This window comes from Stomoxys calcitrans, chromosome 4, assembly GCF_963082655.1.
Source record: "Stomoxys calcitrans chromosome 4, idStoCalc2.1, whole genome shotgun sequence".
Taxonomy (NCBI): Eukaryota; Metazoa; Arthropoda; class Insecta; order Diptera; family Muscidae; genus Stomoxys; species Stomoxys calcitrans.
This window is the reverse complement of record NC_081555.1, coordinates 4,556,614-4,579,985: the sequence shown is the minus strand read 5'-3', so window position 1 is coordinate 4,579,985 and position 23,372 is coordinate 4,556,614. Positions and strand designations below refer to the sequence as shown.

General features: G+C 36.8%; 2 protein-coding genes across 2 annotated transcripts in view; one reads left to right on the top strand and one right to left on the bottom strand.

Annotated features, from left to right (window-relative positions):
• LOC106082528 (high affinity cGMP-specific 3',5'-cyclic phosphodiesterase 9A) overlaps window positions 1-23,372 on the bottom strand; it is a 306,942-nt gene that overhangs the window by 245,490 nt on the left and 38,080 nt on the right. The gene's annotated exons all lie outside the window — the stretch shown is intronic.
• Window positions 4,045-9,591, top strand: LOC131996698 (coiled-coil domain-containing protein 1-like). Its single transcript, XM_059366440.1, has 2 exons — window positions 4,045-5,661; window positions 9,481-9,591. Exons 1-2 carry the CDS (start codon window positions 4,045-4,047, stop codon window positions 9,589-9,591), a joined length of 1,728 nt encoding a protein of 575 aa, XP_059222423.1.

The following is a 23,372-nucleotide window of genomic DNA, read 5'->3' as shown; positions in this document are numbered from 1 at the left end:
GAATGTTAGTTCGGTAAATATATGCATTTGAAGAGTATCACTGTCCACTTTCGTGGGAAGTTGTTATGACCATAATAATAAATACCAACGTAGGAGTATAACTTATTAGACCACAAGTTATATTCAAGACAACAACGATGGTCAGCTTGATGGGGGGGAAAGATTAAAATGAGTACAATTTTTAGTGTCCTTTATTTTTCTGCCCACGACAAAAACAATTTTTTGTGGGCCTATGAATGAAGTGATTTCAACAAGTTATTTCATATGATCTGGTTTAAGGCAATGTCTTGTTTTGTTGTCGTTTTTCCTTTTACTTTCTTATAATAAACAAAGTGTGTAGTCTTAAGGAGAATCTATTTACTTTCTTACCCAGTGCAGTTGGGATTAAAACGAAAACAATGTAAACAAATTTATGTCTAAATTCAATTTCTTCACATTTTCAATTGAGTTTTTATTAAATGCTTAGCCCAAAATGGCAAAGGGACACAGAGTCAAAAAACAAAAGCTTCTTTTGTTTGTTGCAGGCGGCAATGAACTCTGTATCGAGTCGCGTTGAATCTTCAACGCCCTCTTAATGCTTGCCTTTAGGCTCTGAATGGCCCATAGCCCTAGCTATTTCGTGTGTGTTTGTTTGTTCTTGCCTGCTTTCTTGTTGTAATATAAACATCATGATCTAATAAACTTCAATAACAGCCCCATAATAATTGTAATTTTATTTTTTTATTATTATTTTGTATTCTTATTATTCTTGCTGCTGCTACTTCTTTCTCTTCTTGTTCTTTCTGCTTGAGCGACGTCTTTGTAAAACGTTTAAGTGTTCGAAAAGAAATGAAAACACACACACACACACACATATACACCGACACGCTAAGGGAGAGGAAATGCTTCAATACAAACAAACACATACTCGTTAATAAGTAAACAACAACAACAAAACGAAAAAAAAGAAATAACCAAACACACGCACTCACATACTGGCAAAGGCCTCTGCACAAACAAACAATGTATTGTTTTCGACAGTAACGTCAAAATTCAATGCCTGGCCTGTTTGTCTGAAAGTATGTCTATCCTTCCTTCCTTCCCCTTATCAGTGTGTGCATGTGTGTCAGTAAGCCAGAGAGGAAGAGAGCAAGCATTCACGCTCTTCCCCTATCATATATCGCATAGCATGTTCCGACTAACCTACATACTACATGTATGAAATGTATGAGAGTGTATGTATCAAAACACGGCAGCAGCAGCAGCAGAACACTCTCTGTGTCTCTCTTCAAGAGTATGAGTGCGTGGTGGTCTTTATAATGGATGCTAACATCATAATAATAACGAACGAACAATGAAGCATATTTTAGGGCTTTTAACGAAAGCATTTATTTGCATATAAGTGCTTATAATGATAATGTACATATTTCATCTTACCCTTAGCGTCAGTAGTGATAGTAGTTGTAACAAGCCAATGGACAGACAGACAGACATACGGCTGGCCAGAGGTACAGACGGACGATGGCTGCCTGTTGGCATGATGGGGTATCTTTGACTTTGTGTGATGTTGTTATGATGGCCCTAAAACTTTCAACATTTCGTTATTTCTTTTAATATATTTGGCTTTTCTTTTAGGCAGACCTAAATGGAAACATGGACACAGTGGTATCAAATATCAGGCAATAAGCTTATGTTACCAAAATGTGCGTAAAGGCAAAAGCAAATACATGGCACATTGATTGAACTTTTGGCAATAGACGTCTATAGATATCATTTTTGTTTTTGTACAGCTAGCAGGATAGGGCATATAGCAGACATTCAAAGGTTCTTTGGGTATCAAAGCTAGACATAAAATATTCTTAAGGAAAAAAAATTGGGTCTTAGACGAATGTTGTTACAACTAAAAAACGAAAACAGTGCATCCCCATACTCTGAAGAAGGTAGAAGAACAAAAAAAGTAAAAACGCATTAAGTTCAGCCGTGCCGAGCCTAAAATACCCACCATCATGGATGTATTTCACAACGTATTTTATTGTATCTATATACAACATCTAATATCTATATACTACATATAGTTGTAACCAAATACAAGCCAATCTGTCTTTATAGCGTCTTTAGCTTGACTCCCTTTTTTCAAATTTTAGCGAATTTGATGGTCGGACATTGGGGACCATAGCGCAACTCACTGCTCCAAATTTTAACGAAATCCAGCAATCAGGCGATTAAAATGCGGAACCGTGTGGCCCGATATGGACCCTATTAAGTTCGGATATCGTGGAGCGTTTTGCAATGTTTCAAATTTAATCGAAATCGGACAAAACATACGTCTTTTATGGGTCTAGCGCCTTTAGTGTATAAATCAATATGGACCATATTCCAGAAAAAAATGGGGCTTTCATGGGCGTAACACCCTAATTCGGCAGATGGGCTTATATAGCAGCTATATCTTCATAAATGTGTTCTGATATGAAATAATTTTGATTCGCAAATCGGGTGGCCTTCACTTATGTATATTTCTAATTACTAGCTCCCATGCTTATTGCACGACAACACGGTGCGATTGCCCTGCCATGACCACCATAGTGAGCTACAACACCAGTTTTAGACCTTCTGTAACGGGCAGTGGGAAATCGCCGTAGGAGTTTTCCAAGGGAGCCAACCCTGGCTAAGAAGCCAAATAACATTTGTGAGTTGTTAGGTGACAGGATGATAAAGTTTCTTTTGCCCACGGGGACTTTTTGGGAAACAGAAGAGAAAAGTACAAAACACAACATTACATGCTCTAAAAACAGCATGTACAACAATAGCAACAGCAACAACAATAACCACTATCCAAACGATTTTAACTTGGCTTTGTTGTTATTGCCATTGTCCGTTTCAAGCTTTACGTTTTAGGTTGTACGCTTATGCCCAGCTAAATTTCTCCCTGATTAATATGCCGCACACGCTAAAGTATTTTAAACACATTTTATTACCTACATTCCACTCCCTTTCCATGCTGGTGCAAGCGCTATATGTATTTCTCCTACTTGCGTCTTCTTTGTATTGTAGTAAGGATAACAAATTAGTCTGTGCTTCCCGGTTATTCTTGTGTTGTTTTGTGATAACACATCGGAAACAATTTCCACATGCAATCTGTTGGAGGTCTTGTCCAACAAAAATGAAAAGAGTAACGCTGCAAGGGGAAATCCAAGTAACATGGTCAATTTATTGTCAAACAATTTATCTAAAACAAAAAAAAAAAACACTCAAAAAACAGCAACAAACAAAATTGACAAGGATCTAGTGTTGGGTTCAAACAAGAACAAGAATTTAAAAAAGAACTTTAAATTCTCTTGATGCGGTCGTTGATGATGACAGCGTTGACAACAGTTCATTTGTCATTTCTATGCCTTTGTGTGTGTATGTGTGTGTGTGCTACACAAAAGGCTGCCAAGAAAGTAGACATATGCCTTAAGGCTAATCTCATGAAACGGTCACCAAGTTAAATCCTGCAATTTACACAACGATATAAATTCTAGGCCGCCTGTAACACTGCCGACGGGAAAGTCGGAGGTCAATGTAATTACCCTCCAAAGGCTACCGTTATTTTAAATGAGTTTTTTGCCCAAAGTTGCTAAATTTAAAAAAATAAATTGAAATAAAATTGAGTTATGTACACAAACCTAATCTTCGATCAGGAAAATGATGAGCAGATATGACACATCCTAGGTTTTCGAAAGGACAAAGAGTGGGCAGATTGGTATTCACTCTGTGTTCAAGCACGTATAGTTTTAAATATGAATTATATTATGCATGATACTAAAAAGGGAACGATATGCTGTTAGGAGAAGTATACAGATTAATGAACATAGTAGAAGTTAGATCAATGGATGGACAAGTTTGTGGAATAGACGTCAGAGAATAAGCAGAGTAGTAGACTGTGTAGAGGATAGAGTAATTGTCGAAGTAAGGGACGAAGTAATGGGCATAGTAATGGATGAAGTAATGAAAAGTAAAAGATGAAGTAATGAACAAAGTAGTGGACGATGTATCGGAAGAAATAATGAGCGAAGTTATGAACGAATGGACGAAGTTATGGACGAACTAATGGACGAAGTAATGGACGAAGTAATGGAAGAAGTAATGGACGAAGTAATGGACGAAGTAATGGACGAAGCAATGGACGAAGTAATGGACGAAGTAATGGACGAAGTAATGGACGAAGTAATGGACGAAGTAATGGACGAAGTAATGGACGAAGTAATGGACGAAGTAATGGACGAAGTAATGGACGAAGTAATGGACGAAGTAATGGACGAAATAATGGACGAAGTAATGGACGAAGTAATGGACGAAGTAATGGACGAAGTAATGGACGAAGTAATGGACGAAGTAATGGACGAAGTAATGGACGAAGTAATGGACGAAGTAATGGACGAAGTAATGGACGAAGTAATGGACGAAGTAATGGACGAAGTAATGGACCAAGTAATGGACGAAGTAATGGACGAAGTAATGGACGAAGTAATGGACGAAGTAATGGACGAAGTAATGGACGAAGTAATGGACGAAGTAATGGACGAAGTAATGGACGAAGTAATGGACGAAGTAATGGACGAAGTAATGGACGAAGTAATGGACGAAGTAATGGACGAAGTAATGGACGAAGTAATGGACGAAGTAATGGACGAAGTAATGGACGAAGTAATGGACGAAGTAATGGACGAAGTAATGGACGAAGTAATGGACGATGTAATGGACGAAGTAATGGACGAAGTAATGGACGAAGTAATGGACGAAGTAATGGACGAAGTAATGGACGAAGTAATGGACGAAGTAATGGACGAAGTCATGGACGAAGTAATGGACGAAGTAATGGACGAAGTAATGGACGAAGTAATGGACGAAGTAATGGACGAAGTAATGGACGAAGTAATGGACGAAGTAATGGACGAAGTAATGGACGAAGTAATGGACGAAGTAATGGACGAAGTAATGGACGAAGTAATGGACGAAGTAATGGACGAAGTAATGGACGAAGTAATGGACGAAGTAATGGACGAAGTAATGGACGAAGTAATGGACGAAGTAATGGACGAAGTAATGGACGAAGTAATGGACGAAGTAATGGACGAAGTAATGGACGAAGTAATGGACGAAGTAATGGACGAAGTAATGGACGAAGTAATGGACGAAGTAATGGACGAAGTAATGGACGAAGTAATGGACGAAGTAATGGACGAAGTAATGGACGAAGTAATGGACGAAGTAATGGACGAAGTAATGGACGAAGTAATGGACGAAGTAATGGACGAAGTAATGGACGAAGTAATGGACGAAGTAATGGACGAAGTAATGGACGAAGTAATGGACGAAGTAATGGACGAAGTAATGGACGAAGTAATGGACGAAGTAATGGACGAAGTAATGGACGAAGTAATGGACGAAGTAATGGACGAAGTAATGGACGAAGTAATGGACGAAGTAATGGACGAAGTAATGGACGAAGTAATGGACGAAGTAATGGACGAAGTAATGGACGAAGAAGTAATGGACGAAATAATGGACGAAGTAATGGACGAAGTAATGGACGAAGTAATGGACGAAGTAGTGGACGAAGTAATGGACTTAGTCGTGGACGAAGTAAAGGACAAAGTAATTGACAAGGTAATGGATAAAGTATTGGACAAAGTTTTGGAGGTAGTATTGATATATATAGTAGATATATATAATAGACTATATAGTGGACAGAGTAACGAATGAAGTAATGGACAGAGTAGTGGAAGGAGTAGCTGACAATGTAATGGACAGAGGGAGTTTTTGACGGGATAGCAGGCAGGATAGTTGTCTGCCTAGTGGACAGAGTGTTGAACGGAGAACTTGAAAGAGGAGCAGAGCGAATAGCGGTTCAAAAAGAGAGAGAGATGTAGTTGAAGCGCATCTAGGGAACTTAGTAGCGAACAGAGAAGGTTGGAAAATCAGACGAAATTGTAAGAGAATAATGTGAACTAAGCAGTTAAGTTATAAAAGAATTACAATGATGGACTAAAACAGTCAGAGAAAAGAAATTAAAAAAGTAGAGGAAGATGTAGAGGACGAAGTAGAGGACAAAGTAGAGAAGGAAGTAGAGGAAAAAGTACCGCACTGGCAGTCAGAATAAGTTCCACTTTAGCGGATGTGAACATTCGCAATTTGTTGGGCTTTTTATAACGATCTGGATGGATCAACGGTAGGAACTTAAGGGCATATTCCTTCTCCTGTTCCTGTGGTATCACAATGGGCGAAAACGTCTTAGTGAGTCTGATGGCACACTGACACTTAAACCTAACCTAACCTAACCTAACCTATATTGATTGCAATAGAAACGATATAGATCGGAAATTTTCAGAAAAAACAGATAGTTGAACTAAGTTACACTGAAGGGAATACTTTTGAAAGAAAAGTTATGTTAGATAAGGAATTGTTGAAGAAGGATCACTGAAAAAAGGAATAGTGGAGGACATACAAAATGTAAGTAATAGAATATTAGGTTAGAGTGTCAGTCTTTTTTTTTCTTTTTGTTTAAATATACTTTCTTAACTATTTAAGACCATTGTGTCATAAGATATGTTACAGAAAGAACAAGTAATGGAACTTAGCATACAAAAGAATTCCTGAAGAAAGCATAACTGAACGAAGACTACGGAAAGGTAAAAATAAGCAATGACAGACTACGGAATGATTTCCCAAGCTTAGACTACTGAAGAAAAATTCCTAAGGAAGGTAAGAATGCTGAAGGGGGGATTTTTAAGTATAGAATTGTGATGGAAAATAACGGAAGCGAGGTTTGATGAAGGAAGTATTGGGGAAGGAACGATTGCTTAAGGAAGGATTGCTGCAGAATTTCGGAAGGAAGCATAAATGTAGAAAAGGATATAGAAAGACAAAAATTATGTAAGGAAAGACTACGGAAAAACGAAATACCAAAAGAAACATTTATGTGGACAGTTTTCTGAACGAAAGACTTCTGAAGCAAAGATATCTGAAAGAAGCAAGTGTAAAGAAAAACAAATATAAAGGAAAAATATCTGGCAGAAGGATTTTTCAAGGAAGAGTTTCATGATTTCTGACGGAAAGACTTTTGAAGAATTTATTTTATGAAGGAAAGACTTCTGAAGAAAGATTTCCGAAGGAAAGACTTCTGAAGAAAGATTTCTGAAGGAAAGACTTCTGAAGAAAGATTTCTGAACGAAAGACTTCTGAAAAAGGATTTCTCAATGAAAAACTTCTAAAGAAGAATTTCTCAAATTTTTCTTTAGGAAGGACTTCTGAAGTAAACATTTGAGAAGGAAGGTCTTCTGAAGGAAAGATGTCTCAAGAAAAGATTTCTGAAGAAAGATTTCTGAAGGAAAGACTTCTAAAGAAGGATTTCTCAAAGAGAAAGACTTCTAAAGAAGAATTTCTCAAAGAGAAAGACTTCTGAAGAAGGATTTCTCAAGGAGAAAGACTTCTGAAGAATGATTTCTCAAGGAGAAAGACTTCTGAAGAATGATTTCTCAAGAAAATATTTCTTATGAAAGGACTTCTGAAGGGAAGATTTCAAAAGGAAGGTCTTCTGAAGGAAAGATGTTTCAAGGATAGATTTCTGAAGAAGAGATTTTCGATGAAAAGATTTTTGAAGAAAAAATATGATTACTAATGGCAAGAGATCTGGAGCGAATTCCGCAAGGAAGATTTATGAAGAAAAAATTAATGAGGGAAAGATTACTATAGGGAAGATTTCTTAAGGATAGATTTCTGGAAGGAAGATTTTTGAAGTAATGATTTCTGAAATTAAGTTTTCTAAAGGAAAAGGAAGTAAGCTGTAATAGTATTAGTGAAAGAAAGATTACGGAAGGAAGGTTAAGACAAATAGGGATTAATGAAACCGGAGGTAGGAAAATGAGAAACGAAAGAATACAACAAGGAAGGACAAAGTAAGAATGCATTACGAATGTTTTGTGTAATGCAAGAAGAAAGGAGAATGTATCAAATATAAAAATTTAATCAAATAATGGACGAATGGGATGAAAAAAGAAGGGAGTAGGAAGAAAAGTCAGGAATCAAGGTATGACTTAAGATTGCAAATGCAATGGCAATTTGCAGATTCCCTTAAGGAACAGGGGCAAACTTCTCACACATATGAATAAGTGTGTGCGATTCAAGCTATAAGATCAAGATTACATGGGCAGAATTAGAATTAGTGAGATTATATTGGCAGAATTTGAATTAGTAAGAAAATTTTTTCTTGTTCTTGTAGCAAACCAATCAAAGGATCACTTTTTAAATTTTAATTTTCTTATTGTCAATTCTTCTTATTTTCATATTTTTCCTCCTTATTAAATTACCAAAACCTTCAAAAGAAAATGCCAACTTTTTACAGCAAATAATAACCTACTCACTAAGGCAATTGGTTGTCCCAGCAAACCTTTTTCTGGAAATTGCTTTCGCTTTCAATTATGTAAAGATGTTTTACCAATTAATAGATGTTTTCATTTTTTTGCTGAGGACCGCTTTTATTAATATCTAGGGTTAAAATTCAATTAATTTCCATGTTGTGTTTATTAAAGAAAAAAAAACAGCGTGTCAATATTTTTTTTTTTGCCAATGACAAGGAGATGATGATGATAGTCTCTGTAACTGTGGTTGTCCATCTCCAAGCCTTCGGTATCCTTGTCCCTCTCATTAACTTCAATTTTTTTTTTGCATAACTTATTGATTCATATTATTTAAAGATTGATTTAATTAAGTTGCTTGATATCTGCAAGCAGTATGTCAGGCTACAGTCTGGTGCAAATTGGCTTAATTTGAAGCAAAGGTCATTCGCGTGTCACCAAGAGTTAAGTTGACAAAGAGAGACAGAAAGCAAGACAAAATTTAAATAAAATGTCCCTAACAAGATACAACTTCATCCATCATGAGAGCATACCCGGTGGTTTCCCTTCTTTAATCCATGGTCTTTGTCAAGGGATGTCAGCCAATGCTGTTCCCCCCCTCTCTCCTGGGAACACATTAACCCTATAATGTATCAGGGTTAGAGGACAAATGAAAGAAAAATGATGATGCTCAGCAAAATGATGACCTTTGCATTGTAATACAACAAGTCTCAATGAGTTCTTTTTATAGAAAATAAAATCAGAGGCAAGGGACCAGGGACAAGGCAAAAAGGATATGGTTTTCACTAAGGACATGCAAATATTATTGATTTATCATTCGTAATTTATATGTATGTACGTATGTGTAGCAGATTTATTTGCAAGTATAAGTAACAGATAAACCTTTAACCCGCATCATTATTATCATCATTGGCTTGGGCCTGGGCATAATCATTCATCCAGCTCATCAGCAAGGCTTTTGTATTAACATTGTCATTCATCATCAGCCACACTGTGTGAATGTGTGTGTGTGTGGAAGAGTGTTTGTATGGGTACAAGTTGTTAACATATTCCATTGTACTTTTCCAGCAATTTTATTGACATTTGTATTACCAACAATTGACAGACGGGTAAAACATGGTTAAGTCAGCTCATCTCTGCTCTGCTCAATGAGGACGAAACGACTACAATGCCGATGCTGACGCTGATATTGCCGGCCAGAACAATGGCAAAGTGAAGACAGTAGGGAAAAAAAAACACCCTCACCAACAGTGTGATATCCTTTACAACATTTTGGGAGAGGGAAAACAAAACTTGCCACAAAAAAAGAAGAATAAATTGTAATATTCATTCTTTGGATAAATATGCAAAAAAGAAACCAGCAGCAACAAAATGAACGAACGAATCATGGATGGCATTCTCAGGGCACACAAAGGATCTTAACAAGCGAGCACAAAAACCAGCAGCAAAAAGAAGCTGAAAGACAGTAGCAGTTACTGTCCGCCTGTCTGCAGCATTATTGAAATCAAACACCATCATTGAAAGTGGTCCCGCCTTCCTACATTCTCCCTCTCTTGCAGACCACCTAGTTTAGCATTATGCCTTTGGAGTGCCAGACAGCAGCCCCTTAATGCTCGAGAACTTAATTTCCGCACAATTAAATCGGAACAAAGACACTTTGTCTTTCAACCCAAGAACAAGAGTCAGACCAAGACCAAGCTCTTGCTGCTGCATATAGATTTCTGGTATTCGTTATGATTTTTGCTTTTACATCTTCCTTTTTCGGACAGCATATCAGGCAGTTTCGCCGCCTGGACAGCAACTATCCCTTATGCATAATATTTCAATTGCGTGGTAGACATAACAAAGTGTCTTGACCAAAAAAAAAAGAATAAAAAAGAGAAGGAAAAAGAAATCAAAAAATATCCAAAGCAAGAACAAGGAGGTAAGCAAGGACTCTTAAAACTAATGAGAAAATCACACAATACGTCTCCAAGACGAATGTAGGAATATTTACCAGGCTGACTTACAAATGACTTGGAAGTTGGGTAGAGGTCAGCAGTAGTCACAGTCGCCATTGCCATGACCCCAAGTTTATGCACTTCTTAAGCTTGTTATGTTTTTGGTGTGTCTGTCAATTAATTGCTGAATGGTCTTTCCTTTCCATCACCATCACCACCACTACCGCATCATCATCATCATTCCCATTAATGAGATGTAATAAGGCGGAAATTATAGTTCTCTTCATCTTGTTTTGTATTCCTCCTGTTTTTTCGGTCATTTAACCTTTGTTTATACAAAAATATTGTAATGATTTTCTTCTTTTTTTCATTTCGTCTTTTTTTTTGTGTTTGCATTTGTTTTTGAGGTGAATGAATGAATAATTGAATTGCCTTGCTCGTGCTCGTGCTCGGAAAATAAGTCCCTAGACCCCCTCCATAATTGTTGTCCTTCGTCTACTTAAGGACAAAGCAAAAAAACATAGCTATAACAATTGGGCAAGCACAGAATAACAACTTGTTGCCTATGGTTGCTTAGATAAGGATGAAAAGTGAAATTCCCTAATTGAAATCTTAGTAAAGACCTCCTTTTAAATGAATTGCCATTTGGGATTTTTTTTTTGTTGTATTTATTTGGCTAAGCTTAAAATAGGCACTCGAGGTTGGCAAGATATTAGAGATGGAAAAAGAAAGAGAAGAAAAATCAGAGGGAAATTTTTTTGGGATATATAGTAGAGAGTAATTTTTTTAAAAACCGTTTTTTTAGCAAATATTAAGACAGAAACACCAACTTGAATTAAACAAGTAAAAATGCATTAAATCCGGCCGGGCTGAACTTTGGGTACCCACCCCCACGAAAATATACAATAAATGCCATTGATCATAATACGGTCAAAAATTCACGTTTTATGGACCTCAGAACTTATATCGGGAGATTGGTATATGTATATTACAGCTATATCTCTAAATATAGACCGATCTGAACCATATTGAAGACGAATGTCGAGGAGCCTAACACAGCCTACTGTGTAAAATTTCAGCGAAACAAAGCAATAAACGTGCCTTTATTGTCCCAAGAACTTAAATTGGCAGATCGCTATTGGCAGCTATTTTTAAATATAGTCCGATCTTGACCATTCTCGGTACGAAACGTAAGGGATCTAACGCAACTCATTGTGCCTAATTTCAGCAAAATCGGTTAATAAATGCACTATTTATGGGTCTAAAACCTTAACCTTCTTCCACCTTCACTTTTTCTTATTTTCATCAACGATCTGTTGAGTCAGACATCAAATCTACTCATTTGTGGTTGACAGTAATCTCTGTCATTCGTACTCATTAGATCATAGACCGAGTCTTTCAGAGATTGAGGACAAGAGGCGGGTTATGGACGATACACTCTACCAGGATTTGCTCGCCATTTCTAAGTGGGGCCGAATGAATCGAGCAGATTTTAATCCGCGAAAGACTCAGTGCAGTTTGTTGTCACACAAACGATTCCCTGACCCATTACGATCATTTTTGTTGAGCAATCAGAAGCTCTTGATCTTCTGAGCATGAAAATACAAAGTGATGTCTGTTGGGCTAAACATCTAATTGAGGTGTCGAAAGAAGCATTTAAGTGTTTAGGTTTCCTTAAACGGTATAAGAATTATTTCATTCCTTCTGATCTTTTTAACATCTATACCACTTTCATAAGGCCGAAAATGCCGTACAACTCACATGTATGGGCTGGAGCTTCAAAATCATCTCTGGAGCTACTGGACCATGTACGGAGGAGAGCAATGACCTTGATTGGGGACAGTAGGGTATCCAACTCTATTGCCCGCCCATGTGGGTTCTATAGGTACTTTCATGGTGTGTGTTCGTCTGATATTCGTCTTTTTATTCCCGTTTGTAATTGGTTGGGCAGCATTGTGCGATCCATGCATTATAGAGAAATTCTTATTTTGTCCGAACCGTTCGTATTTGGAATCAACTTCCGGCTAAGGTAAGTATCCAACTCTATTGCCCCCCTTGAACATCGCCGCAATGTGGGTTGTTTGACGCTGTTCTATCGGTACTTTCATGCTGTGTGTTCGTCTAATATTCGTCTTTTTGTACCTGATGTAAGGATATTTGTCAGGGACATTCCAGGAACTCACATTCGTTTGTAATTGGTTGTCCAGCATTGTGCGGTCCATGCATTATAGAGAAATTTTTATTTCGCGCCACACGTTCATATGTGGAATTAACTTCCCGCTAATGTTTTTCCCACCCACTATGACATCCAAAGATTTAAGACAAATGTCTATAAACACTACATCCTTTTCCACCCCTTCAATTCCTAACCGCCAACGCAATGCACTGCATTCATAGGAGACATCCCCTGCGTGTAGGTTGCTAGACAAAAAAAATCGGGAGTTCGGTATATATAGGGCACCTATTTCAAAAACTGGGCCGTATTGAACAGGGATGTCCAGGAGTTCAACACTACTCCATAAACCACATTTCTGCGAAATCGGACAGTTAATGGGTCCAATTATGATGGGTATAAAAAGTCAGTTGAAAATCATGAGAGAAATCATTATACAAAGTGTTAGCCCAATCGGATGAAAATTGCGCCCTCTATAGGCTCAAGAAGTAAAATCGGGAGTTTTAATAAGGAAATTATATCAGGTTATAGGCCGATTCGAAAGATACTTGAAATAGTTAACACGAAGAACAAATGAAAAATGCAAGATTGAGACATATTTACAATCGGATCGCTATTTTGTTGTTCAATTTTGCATATAGTCAAATTTTGCCAATAGTATCGATATTAAAAATATCAATCGATATTCAGCCAGAAACTAAAATATCGATAGTGCCGTCGATATTTTTCCCGCTCTAATCGAGGATGCTATTCAATATTTGATTATATCCTACACCACTACTGTGGTACAGGGTATCATAACTTAGTGCATTTGTTTGTAACACCCAAAAGGAAGAGCTAGACCCATTGATAAGTATACCGATCGACTCTGAATCACTTTCTGATCCGATTTAACTTTGCCCGTCTGTCTGTCTGTCCGTCTGTCCATGTTAATTTGTGTACAAACTACAGGTCGCAGTTTTCATCCGATCGTCTTCAAATTTGGTACAGGCTTATTTTTCGGCCTAGAGACGAAGCCTATTGAAATTGGAAAAAAATCGGTTCAGATTTGGATATAGCTCCCATATATATCTTCGTCCGATTTACAGTAATAATGCAATAAAATGGTCATTTGTTAACGGACTCCCTCGAAATTTGACAGGAAGGATTTTCTTATGACTCTCGACATTACTGGTGAATTTCATAGAAATCGGTTCAGATTTAGATATAGCTCTTATACATATATATCGTCCGATTTTCACCCCTAGAGCCACTGCAAGCGCATTTATCAACCAATCTTCCCAAAGCTTCGTACAACGCTTTCCATGACGACTTCCTCTATGCCTGTAAAGTTTGATCGAAATCGGTTCAGATTTAGATGTAGCTCCCATATACATGTTCACCCGATTTGCAGTAATATTCCAATAAAATGGTCATTGGTTAACCGATTTTCTCGAAATTTGGCAGGAAGGATTTTCTTACTTGTTAATATCATGGAAAGCGGTTCAAAATTGCCACAATTTTGCACAATGGTTTCCTCTTTAATATTTAGAAAAGGCATCTGCCCGCAGTTTTTTACCTATCTGTATAATATTTCTTCGATGATACTTTAAAAAGTTGAAAGCAGTTCCATGTTCTTTTATTTTTTCTATTTACCTTTCATGCCTAGTCATTGAATTTTATATGCAAAATGAAAAAATTAAAAAAAAAATAATTAACACCAAAACTTTCCACAAAAACCACAAATCGAAAACGGAAACTGATTAGAACAAAAGAATTATAAATTATTATTCTATTTTTATATCGTCCTAATGGTAAGACATGACTTAATTAGGCCTTACAAGTGAAAATAATTTAAGAAACTATTATTCTTGGTGTTATCTTTGCAAATATCGCATTGGTATCTACAGAAAAAAAGAGTCTAATGTAAACAAGGAAATTCCCAAGCGTATGCTGACTCATTCATAGGCACCGATTATGAATAAATTAGAAACGATTGATATAAGGAAGGAGGAGGACAAGATAACATTTTTAGAATGGATTTTTTCGCTTCATTATCTTAATCTCTATGTATCCGCATTTAGAATACATTAACGCCTATATTAACTTAATTTAAGAGAGGATTTTCTTTTCTAACATTTATATGTGTGTGATACTTAAAAAATTACTATTAAAGTAAGTGACCCATATAATTTTTATTTTCAATTAATATCACTCATACCCACCCATATCTTTGCATACATATTTTAATTATCTTGTTATGTGAGCTATGCATATCAATATTCATCATACAACCTCATGTCCTAGCAGTTGTTTTAGAATAATTTTGATTTTACCCAGATATACAAAATTATGGCTTTTGTTCTCGGTACCATACAACAAAATAAAGAAAAAAACAAGTAAAAATGCGTTAAGTTCGGTCGGGCCAAACTTTGGATACCCTCCACCTTGGGTATAAATGTAAACCACCTTACCTTATGCCTCATAGCTGCTATATCGAAATTTGTTCCGATTTGGACCAAATACTTATAAGTACAAGTCATTGTTCAGTTGTGAATAACAAAATATTGGTCTTTTAAGTAGCTATACCTAAAAATAAACCGTTCTAAACCATATACGACACGAATTTCGAAAAGCCTAACATAAGCCACTGTGCCAAATTTCAGTGAAATTGAACTATAAATGCGCCTTTTATGAGGTCAAAACTTTAAATCGAGATATCGGTCTATATGTCAGCAGTATCCAAATCTGGACCGATTTGGGCCAAGTTTTAGAAAAATGTCGAAGGGCCTTACACAACTCACTGTCCCAAATTTCGGCGAAATTGTACAATAAATGCGCCTTTTTTGGCCCCAAAACCTTATATCGAGAGATCGGTCTATATGACAGCTATATTCAAATCCGGACCGATCTGCGCCATATTGCAGAAAAAAGTCGAAGGGCTTAACCTAACTCAATGTCCCGAATTTCGGAGACATTGGACGATAAATGCGCCTTTTATGGGCCCAAAACCGTAAATCGAGAGATCGGTCTATATGGCAGCTATATCCAAATCTAAATCGACCTGTGCCATACTGCAGAAGTATGTCGGGGGGGCTTAACTTACTTAACTTAACTTAACTGTCATAGCATAATTTCTCGTTATAATCCGCAAATCCACGGTGACGTATAAGTATTTTTAATGCATTTAATATAAATCATACAACCCCTTGGCCTTTTTATAATCACAATAAAACCCTTCCGCTAGTTTTACTTGCTGAAAACAATGTGCCTTTTTGCCGCCAAGAATAAATGATCATGATTCAAAAAAAAAAAGCTAAGCTGATAAGACTTTGCACATGTAAGGATCATTTAATGATTTGATTGTGTTATAATGATATCACTTGTTGCCTAAGTCTGGTAAAAGTAGATTTCATTATTTGCCCTATTTGTGGGATAGTAGGCTCTTTGTTTGTTGGTTTATTTGTTTGTTTGCCATGGAGGCATGTCTTGCATACGATGATAAACATGGTATCTACCATGGAAAATGTGTGGGTGTATGCGTAAGTAAGTGAGTGAGCGAGCGAATGTTTGCTATGGAAACCTGTTGATTACCCCAAGTCTCAAGTGCTGGGAATATAATTAATTAACCAAAGTGTTGACTATGGTGTCGAAGACAATGTCAGCGTTTCTGTTTTCGTTCTGTTGCCGCTTTCGGCTACTGTCGCTCGTTGTTTGTCGTTGTCATTATCGTGGGGCCATTAAAAAAACATTGCCACTGAAATGTAACCATGTTTTAGGTATAGCCAACCAACAAAACAATCAACCAACCTAGCATTTAAAATAAAATACCACTCTGCTTTTATCCATAGCCGTGATTAATCATCAACATGTTGATGGCATTCTCGGTATCGGTAAACTCTTCTACCAACATTTGCACATTCGAGTCTTTGGTTCATTGCGAAATGACACTAAACTGAGCGAACGATTTGTTGACGTCACTTTCACATAAACGAAGAAGCCGGCGCTTTAACATTCAATTTCTTTTTATGGAATTTTTTTTTGTATCCTGCCTCTCCTTCTACCTTATTTATGTTTAAATTGAAAGCTATTGCAGCGTGGTAGCTTTGACAAAATTAAATGCATTAATTTATGGTTTTGCAATTGGAACTGGTCGTTAAAGCGACTGGGCATTAAATACTTTTTAACACGCATAACAAATGACATCAATGAAAAAAGATACATGTAAATAATTAATTGCGGCAATTAACATCTTGAATAAAATTGCGGCAGTTAAGTTATTTCATTTTATCATCGCATCAATTAGGAAGAACAATGAAAAAAATAGCAACATATTTATGGCAAATCAATGATACTTCCATACCCCATTTCAGGACATTTAATAGCCGCGGAGACAACATGAATGCAGAATAAATCTTAAAGGCATGTAAGAGTCATTAGATCAATCAGGAAAGAGGTAATGAAATTAAAAAGTAAGAACAAGAAGGAAAAGGGTAATATAACTAAACTTTCCTTTAAGAAAGGGTACTAAAACAAACCTTTTTTTTTTGGTAAAGGGTACTAAAACAATCCTTCGCTTGGGAAAGGGTACTAAAACAAACCTTTCATTTGGGAAAGGATACTTAAACAAACTTTTCCTTTGGAAAAGGATACCTAAACGAACTTTTCCTTTTGGGAAGGATACTAAAATTAGGATTTTCTTCGGGAATGGGTACTAAAATCACACTTTCCTATGGGAAAGGGTACTAAAACCACCCTTTCCTATGGAAAAGGGTACCAAAACTACCGTTTCCTTTGAGAAAGGTTCGTAAAACTACTATATTGGGAAGGTTTCTAAAAACAACTTTTCCTTTAGAAAGGGCACAAAAATTACCCTTTCATTAAGGGCAAGGGTGCTTAATCTACCCTTTCCTTTGAGAAAAGCTTCTCAAACTACTCTTTCCTTTAGAAAAGAGAACTTATAAAACCCTTTCCTTTGAGAAAGGGTCCTCAAAATACACTTCTCTTTGGGAAATGGTACTTATTTTCAACATATGGGAAAGGGTACAAAAACTACTGTTGCCTTTAAAAGCATGGAACTTGAACTCACTTTCCTTTAGGAAAGGAAAGGGAAAGTGTACTAAAACCACCCTATGCTTTGGGAAAGGGAAGCGCAAGGTTACAAAAACCATTCTTCCCTTTGGGAAAGAGTAGTAAAACCAACATTTCCTCTTTGAAAGTAGAAATGGTGGTTTGGAAATGACGCTAAACAACCCTTTCCTTGGGGAAAGGGTACTAAAACCACCCCTCTCCTAAGGGAAAGTGTACTAAAAATACCCTTTCCTTTAGAAAAGGGTACTAAAACTACTCTTGCCTTTGGAAAATTGTACTAAAACTACTCTTTCCTTTAGAAATGGTCTTAAAACTACCCTTTCCTTTGGAAAAAGGGTACCAAATCTTCCATTTCCTTTGGGAAAGGGTACTAAAACTCCCCTTTCCTTTGGGAAACGTTACTAGAACTACCCTTTCCTTTAGGAAAACGTACATAAACTATCCTTTCCTTTAGGAAAGGAAACTTAAACTACCCTTTCCTTTGGAAAAAGGTACTAAAACTAGGCTTTCCTTTGGGCAAGAGTACTAAAACTACCCTTTCTATTGGGAAAGGGACTGAAACTATCTTCTAAAACTACCTTTCCTTTGGGAAAGTGTACTTAGACTACCCTTTACTTTGGGAAAAGGTTACTACAACTACTCTTTCCTTTGGGAAAAAGTACAAAACCACCCTTTCCTATGGGAAAGGGTACTAAAACTACCCTTTCCTTTGGGAAAGGGAGCTAAACCTACGCTTTCATTAGGAAAAAAACTATTCCTATCCTTTCCCTTGAGAAAGGATAGGATAGAAAAAAGGGTACTAAAACTACCCTTTCTTTTGAAAAAAGGGTAATTAAACTACACTTTCCTTTGGGAAAGTGTACTAAAACTACCCTTTTTTGGGTACCCTTTCCTTTTAACTGATATATAATGTTATAACGACTAAAAATACACCTTATTGGATTTCTTAAATTTCTCCATAACTGTTTTTTTTAATTATACCCTCCACCATAAGATGGGGTAATACTAATTACATCATTCCGTTTGTAACACTTCGAAATATTCATCTAAGACCCAATAGAGTATATATATTCTTGATCGTCGTGACATTGCTAGTCCATCTAGCCATGTCCGTCCGTCTGTCGAAAGCACACTAACTTTCGAAGGATTAAAGCTAGGCGCTTGAAATTTTGCACAAATTCTTCTTATTAGGCCACCGTAGCAGAGGTTAGCATGTCTGCCTATGACGCTGAACGCCTGGGTTCGAATGCTGGCAGGAACCCCTCCTAATGCTGGCGACATTTGTGAGGAACTTTGCCATGTAAAATCTTCTCCCCAAAGAGGTGTCACTCTGCAGCACGCTGTTCGGACTCGGCTATAAAAAGGAGGTCCTTTATCATTGAGCTTAAAATTGAATCGGGCAGCACTCATTGATTTGTAAGAATTTTGGTCCAGTTCCTTAATGGTATGTTTATGGGCAAATTTGCATTACTTCTTATTAGTGTTAGGTTGGTTGGGATTGTAAATGGACCATATCGGTCCATGTTTTGGTATAGCTGCCATTTAGCCAATCTCGGGTCTTGACTTCTTGAGCTTCTAGAGAGCGCTATTCTTATCCGATTTGGCTGAAATTTTGCACATATTGTCTTGATATGACTTCCAACAAGTGTGTCAAGTAAGGTCTAAAGCAGTCTATATCCTGATATAGCTGCCATATAAACCGATCTCCCGATTAGACTTCTTGAGCCACTAGAGGGCGCGATTGTTTTTGAAAATTTCCACATGACGTTTTAGTATGACTTTCAACAACTGTCACAAGTATCGTCTAAATCAGTCTATAACCTGATATAGCCGCCATATAAATAGATCACCTGATTTGACTTATTGGGAAATAGACGGCGCAATTCCTATCCAATTTGGCTGATATGTTTTGCATATGTCGTTTTGGTATGACCGGTTCATAACCTGACATAGCTGCCATATAAACCGTCCTCCCATTTTGGCCTTTTGAGCCTCTTGAAGGTTTAAAACGATTTGCATGAAATTTCGAAAATGATATTTTTATGTGATTTGTACGGAATGGCAAGCACGGTCCATATCGGTCAATAACACGATGCAGCTCATATATTGGGTTGCCCAAAAAGTAATTGCGGATTTTTCATATAGTCGGCGTTGACAAATTTTTTCACAGCTTGTGACTCTGTAATTGCATTCTTTTTTCTGTCAGTTATCAGCTGTTACTTTTAGCTTGCTTTAGAAAAAAAGTGTAAAAAAGGTATAATTGCATTCTTTTTCTGTCAGTTATCAGCTGTTACTATTAGCTTGCTTTAGAAAAAAAGTGTAAAAAAGTATATTTGATTAAAGTTCATTCAAAGTTTTATTAAAAATGCATTTACTTTTTTTAAAAAATCCGCAATTACTTTTTGGACAACCTAATATATTTGAAACAGCCATTCAAAAAACTTGACAAATGCGATCCATGGTGGATGTTATATAAGATTCGGCCAGGCCGAAGTTAGCACGCTTTTACTTGTTTTTTCTAGTCAAATTCCAAAGAATATGTAATTTCAGATATATTGACCCTTGGTGGCGTATAAGTATTACTAACTAAACAATAACATAATTTTGGATATATTAACCCATGGTGACGTATGAGTATTACTATTTAAACAATAATACTTATACGGCACATTGTTCTTTAATACATTTATTTTATGCAAGCCAAGAAAAAGAACAAAATATTGGTAATTTTGTTCTTCTACCCAATATTTTAGGCTTCTAATAATTTTACCAGCAAAAGTTGTATCACCTTTACAAAAACAATATTTATTTTCACTTTTGTCATATATCTTTCTTCCTTTCTTTCTTGTTTTGGAAAAACTTAACACTTTTCATAAAACAAATTGCTATTATTTTATAAAACCATGTTGAACTTTATCCCAATCTATATTATAGCCGTGTTTTTAATTATAACTTTTCCCACAAAGAATCATGGCATAGCATGTATTTTTAATATACCCTAAGATGAATCGCATTTGGCTACCCATTGTTTCAACTTCGAGGCTAAAGTTAACTCTTTCGCTTGCCATGTTTGTTTTTGCAGCAGTGGCATCTTTGTGATATTCTTTTAAAATTCCCATGGAATTTATGAGAGCCATGAAAGTGGCATTACCCCATTGAAAGAGCGAGTTTTTTCTTGCTCCTTGTGTCTTTATCTATCTCTGAATGCAACAATGTCTCCAATGTGTTCTTTATATTGGCATTGTGATGTTTCAATAAAAATACAAAAAAAAATTGGAAAACTGAAAAAGAAACCAAAGCAAGCCAAATGCAGAACTAAAGAAATCTTTTTTTCTGCTTTATATCTATATACAGCCCATGGTAAATGGCAGCCCACCTGTACGTCTGTCTGTCTATGTGCTCCGACTCCTAGAGCATTCCCGGCAATCCAATGCCATTCCATGCCACATTGTCATTTAGTTGCAACTTTGTTTGCAATATTCGTTCGTACTGTTTTATGGCTTTAGTATTTTTTTATTACCCTTTCAGCAGCAATATGCAACGTTCCTAAATGTAGAGATCCACTCATATATACTACGTACTTGTGGTTGTGTATGTACGAATGTATGTATGTGCATGGGGAATCCTTTCGTTTAGCTATGTGAGCGCAAGTTGTTCTTCGCATTTAATCCTACAATGTGAATGAATGAATGCCAGCCACATAAGCTCATTTGTTGCTCGAGGAAGTGATGCTGTTACTGCTGATGTTTTTCTACTGTTTCTCATTGGTCCTGGGACCCAGAAACTTTTGCACAAACTCAGCGATGCCCCCTCTAAAATTCATGGGGCATATTGTTGCAACAAGTTGTATGAGTGTATGCATGCGGCTATATGTACTATGTATTGTATCTCTGGGTAGCCTGGAATTTTTTTCAATTATGTTTTAAGCGACCAGCCACAATACTTTCCTCTATGGTCTACCAAATGCAGAAGTCATAAACTTCGATTAGCATGAAGCTGCGGTAGCCAAGCAGCCACTTGCTTTGGCCAACGAGGAAAACGTTTGTGGGGACAAAGTTCTAACAAACAATCTTCAAAGTAAACTGCAATTAAAGCCCTGACATACTTTGCATAATTTTAAATGATAATAATTTATTATAAATGGCTTTAGAATAAAAATATTAATAAAATATGTTTTAGTTGAGAAATGTCCCATGAGCAAATGAAAGGAAATCTATGAAAACTAAAAGTAAGGCGGAAGGGAAGCGAAAATTTATCAGTACTTTTGGTATATGTACTAATTTAACACAAGTAAAGCGTGCTAAGTTCGGCCGGGCCGACTCTTATATACCCTCCACCATGGAACGTTTTTGTGGAGTTCTTTGCCTGGTATCTCTTTTTAGGCAAACGAAGGATAATGGATAAGAATTGCCATGCCATTGGAGCTATATCAAGTTATGGTCAGATTTGAACCAAAATTGTATTGAATGTTGGAGACTATAGTAGTCATTGTGTAAAATTTCATCCAAATCTGATAAGAACTGCGCCCTCTAGTGGCTCAAGAAGTCAAGATCCCAGATCGGTTTACATGGGAGCTATATCAGGTTATCAACCGATTTAGACCTTATTTAGCACAGCTGTTGGAAGTCATAACAAAACATGTCATGCAAAATTTCAGCCAAATCGGATAAGAATTAAGCCCTCTAGAGGCTCAAGAAGTCTATTCGGGAGATCGGTTTATATGGCGGCTATATCAGGCTATGCACAATCCAAAATTTCAGCTAACTCGAATGAGAACTGCGAGAGAATTGAGAAATGAGAATTAAGATCGGTATATATGACAGCTTGATCAGGTTATGGGTCGATTTAAACCATACTTAGCACAGTTGTTGAAAGTCATAGCAAAACATATCATGGAAAATTTCAAATCGGATACGAACTGCGCCCTCTAGTTACTCAACAAGTCAAAAGCCAAGAACGGTTTATATGGCAGCTATATTAAAACATGAACACATTTACGATCCCAACCGACCTACACTAGTAAGAAGTATATGTTCAAAATTTAAAGCGTCTAGCATTCCTACATCTAAAGTTTGCGTGATTCCGACACACAGACCGACGGACATGGCTAGATTGACTTAAAATGTAATGACGATCAAGAATTCGGTGAGCTCTTCGACAAATATTTCGAGGAGTTACAAAAATTAAGCATGACAATCATTGCTGTTCCTACTCTTATAAAATAAAGCAGAAATATGGGAAAAAAATAACTTCCAATAGCTTTGTTAAATACGGTCCAAATCGGTGAAGAACATGATATAGCACCCATATAAACCGATATCCCTATTTGACTTCTTGAGCCCCTGGAAGCCTCAATTTTCATCCGATTTAGTGTTTTGTTATGACTTACAACAACTTTGTTAAGTACGGCCCAAATCGGTCAAGAACATGATATAGCTCCCATGTAAAGCGATCTTCCGTTTAGACTTCTTGAGTCTCCAGAGGGCGCAATTATTATCCGATTATTTTGAAATTTTGCACAAAGTGTTTTGTTGTGTCTCGGAACAACTATGCTAAGTATGGTCTAAATCGCTGCATAACCTGACATAGCTCCCATATAAATCAATCTCTCGATTATACTTCTTTAACCTCTAAAGGCGCAATTCTTATCCAATTTGGCTGAAACTTTATACAACATCTTCTCGCGTGACTTTCAACATACGTGTCAAACATGATCTTAATCGGTCTATAGCCTGATACAGCCCAAAATATAAACCGATCTTCCAATTTTACTTCTTGAGCCCCTAAAGGGTGCAATTCTCATCCGAATTTGCC